This window comes from Hipposideros armiger, unplaced genomic scaffold (assembly GCF_001890085.2).
Source record: "Hipposideros armiger isolate ML-2016 unplaced genomic scaffold, ASM189008v1 scaffold_447, whole genome shotgun sequence".
Lineage (NCBI taxonomy): Eukaryota > Metazoa > Chordata > Mammalia > Chiroptera > Hipposideridae > Hipposideros > Hipposideros armiger.
In genome coordinates, this window is record NW_017731797.1 from 1,205,920 (window position 1) to 1,214,174 (window position 8,255).

The following is an 8,255-nucleotide window of genomic DNA, read 5'->3' on the forward strand; positions in this document are numbered from 1 at the left end:
AAGAGTCAATGGAGGATGAGGAGGGTGGAAAAGAGCATGCTAGGCAGCCTAGGAGAGTAGAGGGGTACAGAGCATTTTCTCCCCTCCAAAGATGAAGGTGGTTGGGTGAACCAGCTAGCCACCAAACCCTGGGGAGGTTACCCTGAAGAGATGTATTACTAACCTCTAGGGCTGGAGTGGCTGGGAGTGTAGATAGGATCCAAGATGGGACTGTGGAGGAAGAGTCATTGAGGGGGTGAGATGGGTGTGTGTGTGTGTGTGGGGGGGTCATTGCTAACATCCCCCATTTCCTAGGCAGGAGGAGCAGTGGGAACATGGAGGCTGCCCTTTCCCTCAACAACTGCCCTCTGCCACCTTGCTGAATTCATACTCAGTGGATAAGTCACTAACTGTGCCTTCCTGTTGACAAGGCCATGGGGACACCCTCCTGTGCACCCCTCCTCCCCTTGGACTAGACACTGAAGGCTGAAGACATTGTGGATGTTTAATATGGAGTCTAAATTGAATTCCTCACCACTCTGTACTCATGACTGTGAAGAATCCCAGAGCCTGCCTGCAGGCTGATCTTCCTGGCACCCTTCCTTCCCAGGCCCTTTCCTCCAGGAAGCCTGCCTTGATTGTCCCCGATCTGCAGTCTTCCTGCACTCTGCAGCTGCCTAGCTCTCATGGACACTGCTCTGTTCTGCCATGTCTCTGTGTCCTGTCTCCCTTCTAGGTCAGGTGGCCCCCTGAAGAAAGAGCCTATGTCTCCCCCATCAGACATAGCCTCTTCTGTCTGTGGGCTTATTCCCGGGCCTCTAGTTCTGCAGGATCTGGCTGAGCCTGAGGTGGGAACTGGGGGATGGGAGGGAGAATCAGGTTGAGGCCAAAGCCCCAGACTCAGAGAGGGTAAAAAGGGTTGAAAGGCTGGGTGGTGTCACTTTGGAAGGTAGGGGCCATGCAGGACTATTTGCAGTTAGGTGGCTCTGGGAGAAGACCCTAAAGCTGTCTCTGCCATAGCTGTAGTGGCTCCTGTGTGGATACAACCTGCCCTAGGTGGCCTATGAGCTCAGACTCCTATCCTTCCTTCACTACCCTCCAGCCTCACTCGACGTGGGACTGGAAGCATGAGGTGGAGGCAGGTCACAAGCTATGCGGACTCTGACCCTCTAAGCCTTTGCCCAGGCCACTTCCCCTGCCTGCAGAGCCATTTTCCTTTCTTCAGTCTGAAACACATCTTCAGGGTACTGTTCACCTCCCACCAGGAGCCTTTCCTTATTTCTCAGGGTAGAGTTAGTTTCTCTGCTCTCCTCTCCCTACTGTATTGTCATTATCTGAGACCCACTTCCTATCTCATTTCCTCCGTCTTCTCTCTTCCAGCCCCACACCCTCTGCACCGGAAGAGGTAGGATGGGAACACAAATGGTTGCAATGAGCTTTGGTTCATTTTGTGGTTGGGCAAGTGGAAGGATGTATATCTGTGTTTGTGTCTGTAGCGGTCTGTTTGGGAGGGCTGTAGTCACTTTCAGACTAATGGAAGAGACCCCCGTTCTGAATGACCACAGACAATTTCTGTCCAGCTTGACATGTCTGGTTGACCATAAGTGATAGGAGTTAAGCTCTTGTTTACATGGAGGAAGGTTGAACAGGTGGTTAATCCACTGTTGATCAGACACAACCAACGTTCCAGTGGAGGGAGCCTTAGATGTAATATTAATGATGACATTAGAAATACCTGCCATTTTTTAAAAAGATTTTATTGGGGAATTGGGGGAGGGGAACAGCACTGGGAAACTGGGGGAAGGGGAACAGACAAGTTGCTGTCGTCTTGCTCCTCAGTCTAGTCGTGGAGGACGTTGCTCCACTGGCCCACGTTGGCACTATCATTGAGCTCTTCCCCGGTGAGGCAGATGGGTCACCGGCCTCCAGACGGCCGCTCACGGTGGCTCTTGGCAGCTCCCACCGGCTGCCAGCCATTCACACTGGCTGCCAGCCACACACGGCAGCTGATGGCAGCCCACTGTGGCAGGGGCTGCAGCCTATGCCGTCACCAGCGACTCACGGCAGCCCAACTCCAGATCGAGCCATTGTTCACCATCTCAGCTGTAGAGGGCAGTGTCACTGGCCCCCATGTGGGATCCGAACCGGGGCTCTCTGGCGTCCTAAGCCAGCTCTTAACCAACGTGCCACTTGGCCGGCCCGAAATACCTGCCATTTTTAAAAAGCACCGCTGCACCATTTGTTTTACACACATTATATTGCTAGGATATTGATTTGGTTTCTTAAATAGAGACAGAATTAACAGTGGCTTAAATAAGATAGACATTTGTTTCTCTCTTATGTAAAATACAAGTGGCATCTGGGGAGCTGGCAACTCCATTCCATGATATCCAAGAGTCCAGGGTCTTATTTTGTAACTTCCACATGCCCTCATCTACATAATTGCAGATGGCCCACCATCACCACTTCTGGTGTTCCAGCCGGTGGGAACAGAGGGATGGGGAAAAGATAGGTGTGCGGGTTACTATGCTGCATAACAAGTTACCCTAAAACTTAAGAGCTTGAAAAGCCATTGTACATGGTGCGATTAAAACATAAGGTGGATGTTTCAATTAAAAAAATTTATTACAGTAAAAGACACATTGCCATCAATCCCCCTCAAACTACCCCCCCGTAACATCAAACACACTTATCCCACGGTTCTTGCCACTTTCTGAAGCAGTTCTGGAAATCTTCTTTCGTGTGTCTTTAGTTGCGCTGTCATGGCTGCCTTGATGTCCTGAATCATTTTTTTTTAAGATTTTTATTGGGGAATTGGGGGGATAGGAACAGTGCTGGGGAATTGGGGAAAGGGGAACAGACAAGTTGCTGTCGTTTTGTTCTTCAATCTAGTTGTGGAGGATGTTGCTTCACTGGCCCAAGTTGGCACCATCATTGCGCTCTTCTCTGGCGAGGCAGATCAGTCGCCGGCTTCTGGACGGCCGCTCACTGCGGCTGCTGGCCGCTCACGCTGGCTGCTGGCCACACACGGTAGCCCATGGCAACCCACTGCCGCAGGGACTGCAGCCCACGCCGTCGCCGGCGACTCATGGCAGCCCAGCTCCAGGTTGAGCTGTTGTTCAGCATCTTAGCTGTGGAGGGCAGTGTCACTGGCCCTCATATGTGGGATCCGAACCGGGGCCCTCTGGCATCCCAAGCGAGTTCTTAACCATCGCGCCACTCGGCCGGCCCCTGAATCATTTTGACTTTGGGGAAGAGCCAGAAGTTTCACGGTTCCATATCTGATGAATAAAGTGGATGAGGACACACCATATTGTTTTTATTTAACAGAAGTTGCCACATACCAGAAGTGATGTGTGACACAGAGCTTTGTCATGATGGAGGATGATTTACGGCACATTTTAAAACACACGATCTCTCAACCGTAGCTCACACCCGACTGACTGCACCGAACAAGTTGAAACTTGTCACATACTAAGGTTCATCGCGCTGCTTCTGGTATTGAAGATCCTTTCCATTGGACAGCACTTGGTAGCAGCATTTATTGTATTGTTTGATCACAACAGAAAGGCTCCACATCACACATCAATTCGGGTATGGAAATTTCTGTCAAATAAAAACATTATGGTGTGTCCTCATCCAACTTATTCACTGGATCTGGCACTGATCATTTTGTGATCAGGCGAGTGGGAATATGTATATCTGTGTTGCTGTCTGTAGTCCCCTGTCTGTTGGTTTGTTTGGAGGGGGGGTTGTGGTCAGTTTCAGACTAATGGCTCTCCCCCAAAGTCAACATAATTCAGGACATTGAGGCAGCCACGACAGTGCAACTAAAGACACTCACGAAAGAGAACTTCTAGAACTGCTTCAGAAAGTGGCAAGAACCATGAGATAAGTGTGTTCGATGTTAGGGGGAGTAGTTTGAGGGGGATTAGTGACAATATGTCTTTTACTGTAAAAAATTTTTTTTTATTTAAACATTCACCATATTGTTTGATCACACCTTGTATTTCACTCATGATTTTTGGGTCAGGATTGGGAAGGGCTTGACAAGGCAGTTTTCACTTGGAGTCTCACATAGTGACAATCAGAGGTTGGCTGGGGCTGCAGTTGTCTGAGCGCTCCACTGGGCTGACATCCCAAAAGGCTCACTCACATGTCTGGTGGGTGGGCTGGCTGTTGTCTGGGAGCTCAGCTGGGGCTGTTGATGCAGCATTTACATGTGGCCTCTCCAGCATGATGTTCTTGGGGTAGTTGGTAGCCTTGGAGGCGCTCTTGTAAGGGTGTGAAGGATGTGATGCTGGTTAAATTCCTTGCAGTCTTATATGTGGGGATCCCCATTTCCCTTGCTACTCTATACTTGCCTTCACGCTGTGACCCCAGGGGTTTCTGGGGTGTTCCTTTCCTAGGCTCACCACAGCCCTCACTCTATCCCCAACACTGTCCAATGCTCATCTTCCCTGTTCCCGAGGTCACGGGGTTGAGCAGGGGGAGAGGGACCGCTGTCATTTTCACTTAGTTGGCCTGCCGTTAAGTACTTGGTGCCTTCTCTAAGCAGGGCTCCATGGCCAGCCCTGGGAACCTATGAAGATGAGTGAGAACCCCTGTTTAGAAAGCACATCCACGACCTCTTCCATCTCAATTGTCACAACATCCCTGAGAGGACCCAGAAGAGGAATAGGTTGTTTGCAAAGGAGGAAAATGAAAGCTATAATTCAGTTGACATTGTGAAGTACCTGTCATTTCTTAGGCAGTGACAAAGCTGTTTATAAAACTATAAATGGCCCCAGCACTTGAGTCAATCCGCAGGTCTACCATCTGTCTGCGGGGGCTGGGGCCTGACGAGCATAGTGGCCAGAACAGATCCCAACAGGCTGTATATGTCTATGGGAGCCCAGACCCTTCCAGCTAGGGTTAGAGCCTGACGCCCCCTGGTGGCAGCTGTTGCCTCTGCCGGCCTACCTGGGACCAGCCACAATTCGTCTAGCTTTGCCAGTCTTGACCCAGGACCAGAGAAGGGTTGGGGGCTTGTGGAGACAGAACAACGTCCATATTTGCTTTGTGGAATATAATTTTTTGGGGAAGCACTGTTGTTCTTCTTGTTACCAGAAATCAGAATTGAGAGGAACAAGCAGAACATCGATGTTTACTGAGCCTTCCTTTATCTTCACTATCTTGAGAAAAGTCGAAGCTCGGCTCACCCCTCAACCCAACTCCTCTCCTAACACACACTTTTATTGTTCTGATCTGGGACAGCAGAACCTCAAGGGTGAGCGGTCCTTTGCTTCCTTCTCAGGCTTTAATCCTTGATTCAGACACAGCTAGTTACTGCTCCGTAGCCTGAGGTGGGGAAGGGACGCAGAGCAGGGGGGACTCAGAGACTCCTGGGTGGGAGAGCCGTTAGCAGTGGTGGGGTTGGAAGTCTAGGCCAAAACTTGAGTCCTTGGCATCGGTGTGACCTTGGGCAAGTGTCTTCACCTCTGAGCATCATGTTTATCGGCCAAAAAGTGGGAAATTATAGCAAGACTTTGATAACCCCACTTAGAAAAAAGAAGTACGGATTTTGGAGTTAGTCTTCATTTCAAACCCTGGCTCTCCCACTGACTAGTCAGACTTGATGGCTCTGAGCCTTAGTTTCTGTAAAATGGGTTGTTGTAGGGACCCAGTGTGGTGATTGAGCTGGCAGCACTCTGGAAAATTCTAGGCTTTACATGATGACGGTTTTTATCACTGAAATGGCTACCAGAAATTGGCACCCCCATTTTCCCCTGAACCCAGGCACATCAGTTCTAATTCTGCCTCCTACACACCAGCCAGGGAGTGGGTTTCTCCCTGCCTGGGTCCCCATTACTTTCCACATTGCCTAGTTACCTGAGGCATCCCCTCTGTGCCCACCTTGTTCTAATCACTAACTGGAGAGGAAATTCCGAGTCGCCATCCTCCAACCCTGGTCTCAGAGCCCCAGCCTCAATCGTCTTCCCTAAGGGAATCTGTTTGATGCTTTGGGTTAACCTTTGGGAGGCAGGAGGGGCTGTTCTGAGGCCTGCGACCAGAACCTTTTCTTCATCCTGAGGTCCCAGAACCCTATCCTTGAATCAAGCCTGCTCTGGTGTCCAAAGGCAGATGGGGGCCCACGGGAGCCTTATTGCGGTCCTCTTTTATCCATTATGCTGCTAGTCTGTCATCTACCACACTGCCCTGTCCGCCTACTGTCCCTCACCCCAGTGTTGGCGTTGCGGGTACCAGGGAGACGGTGGGAGGAGGGGGTGAGGGCTGGAGAGTGAGAGAGGCTGACAGGAGGCGGGGACTCTGGGGGGGGGCGTATGCCTGAGGACTATAAAGGGGCAAACAGAGGGCAGGGGGCCCATCCAGCCTGAGGCAGGCACCCGCTTGGTCCAGGGTCCTCTTGCTTGGTCTCAGGGTAAGTGGGCTTAGCCTGCCCCTAGGTTCTGAGGGGGTCTGGGGGATCCTTGGGGCTTAGGGCCTGCGACAGGAGGAAGGAGTTGATGCTTTGCAGGGCTGAGGGCCTTGGGAGGCCTGAGGTCCTGCATAGGTCTGGTTCTACATCTGGACAAATCTGTCACCCAGGAAGGGCAGTCTGTTGACTAGAAGACTGCAAACGTGTTCGGGGAGTGAGTGGTGGCTGTAAACACAGATGTATGAGTGACTGTGACTATGAGTGACTGGGATCTGTGTGTGACCATGACTGTGTATCTGTGTGTCTGACCCTGGTGGTGGGATGGTGGGGGCAGACCCACAGGCCATGGATTTTTGTCCTTTAGTTCACAAGCTCATTCTGTGTGCTCCACCCTGTACGTAAGCAGGAGTGCCCTTACTTCCCACCAGCTCCTTTCCTCCAGCCCCTACCCTGCATCTGCCTCCTCAGAGCCATCGGGCCCTGGGTGTCATGGATCCTGTATCTCCTGCCCCTATGCCCCACCTTTTCTACTATACTTTTCTACTTTGCTGAGGTTCTCGCTGAGCTCCAGCTGCTGCGTTGCTCATGACAGAGGCTGTCCATGCTCTCCAGGGCAGTGTCTAGGAGGTGGGGTGGTCAGGTCCGAGTGGCCCTTTGCTCTGCTGCCTTGGCCCCAGGCTTGGAGAAGTGGGCTAAGGGGCTGGGTGGGCGGGCTCTGTTCCGCCTCCATCTCCCCGCTCCTTGCTTCACAGATGGCCACCGCATGCCGCTGCCTCTCCCTGCTGCTCCTGTCCACATGTGTGGCTCTGCTGCTGCAGCCACCACTGGGTGCCCAGGGGGCCCCACTGGAACCAGTGTACCCAGGGGACAATGCCACACTGGAGCAGATGGCTCAGTATGCAGCTGAACTCCGCAGATACATCAACATGCTGACTAGACCCAGGTGTGTATGAGAGAGGAGAGAGGCCCCAGCCTCTGGGTCATGACCCCAGCCCCTGCCTCTTCCATGCTCTTGGAAAAGCAGAGCCTCTCTACTGACCAGTCCTGGGGAGGGATAATGCCCAAGGGGAGGCATGAGACAGGTGAGCTGACACCTGGGCACAGCACTTGCCCCAGCTGCCTCTCCCCTTCCAGGTATGGGAAAAGAGACAGAGAAGAGACGCCGGGCTTCTTGGATTGGGACTCGCCCCATGCAGCTGTCCCCAGGTAGGTTTGATTCCCTGCCTTGTCTGACCAGCTCCCTGGGGCTGAAATGAGGGAAGGGGGAACAGTGGCCCGGGGCTGACCTAAGGGCTCCCTCAGGCACAAGGACTGCCCACTCACACTGCCATCCCTGTTCTGCCCTCTCCTCACAGGGAGCTCAGCCCGATGGACTTGTAATGCCACCTTCTGCCTCCTCTGACTCCAAGGGCAGTGCCCACCCAGCTCTCCCTTCCACACCCTTGGCTCTGGCCAAAGCTTGCTACCTGCTCCCACACAGGCTAAATAAAGCAAATCAAAGACATAGACTCTCTCTGTGTGTCTCTGTGGACCCCTGGTGGGGGCAGGGGCAGACAAATAGCTGGAGAGAAAGGGGGAGGGGAAGGAGGAGAAAGGGAAGGAAGGTGTTATGAATGATACAGAAGGTCTGTGGGGTTCTCAGAGCCATTCAGCGCATCCTCTCCACTTCACAGGGGGGCAAGTTGTGGCTCAGAGGGAGGCAGGGACGCTCCCAAGGTCATTCAGCAAGTCAGTGAAGCAGCAGTCTTGAGCTTGAATCTTCCCGTTTCAGCACCTCTAGACCCTCCTGATCAACAGCCTGATGATAGCCCTGTCCCCAAATGTACCCCCACCAATGCTTTCCTATAGCCTAGTGTTC

The 8,255-nt window shown here is 52.4% G+C and overlaps 1 protein-coding gene across 1 annotated transcript; it reads left to right on the forward strand.

The window, feature by feature from the left end:
- The first annotated feature begins 6,322 nt into the window (after window positions 1–6,322).
- PPY (pancreatic polypeptide) lies at window positions 6,323–7,901 on the forward strand. Its single transcript, XM_019665567.1, has 4 exons — window positions 6,323–6,400; window positions 7,150–7,340; window positions 7,532–7,603; window positions 7,753–7,901. Exons 2-4 carry the CDS (start codon window positions 7,150–7,152, stop codon window positions 7,775–7,777), a joined length of 288 nt encoding a protein of 95 aa, XP_019521112.1. The 5' UTR covers window positions 6,323–6,400; the 3' UTR covers window positions 7,778–7,901.
- Window positions 7,902–8,255: the final 354 nt, after the last annotated feature.

Excerpts from the sequence above, each read along its gene's own strand:
- PPY (XM_019665567.1), top strand. The coding sequence starts at position 7,150 with ATGGCCACCGCATGCCGCTGCCTCTCCCTGCTGCTCCTGTCCACATGT. Across the intron at positions 7,341-7,531 it reads AACATGCTGACTAGACCCAG|GTATGGGAAAAGAGACAGAG; the intron begins GTGTGTATGAGA and ends CTCCCCTTCCAG. Across the intron at positions 7,604-7,752 it reads CCCCATGCAGCTGTCCCCAG|GGAGCTCAGCCCGATGGACT; the intron begins GTAGGTTTGATT and ends CTCTCCTCACAG.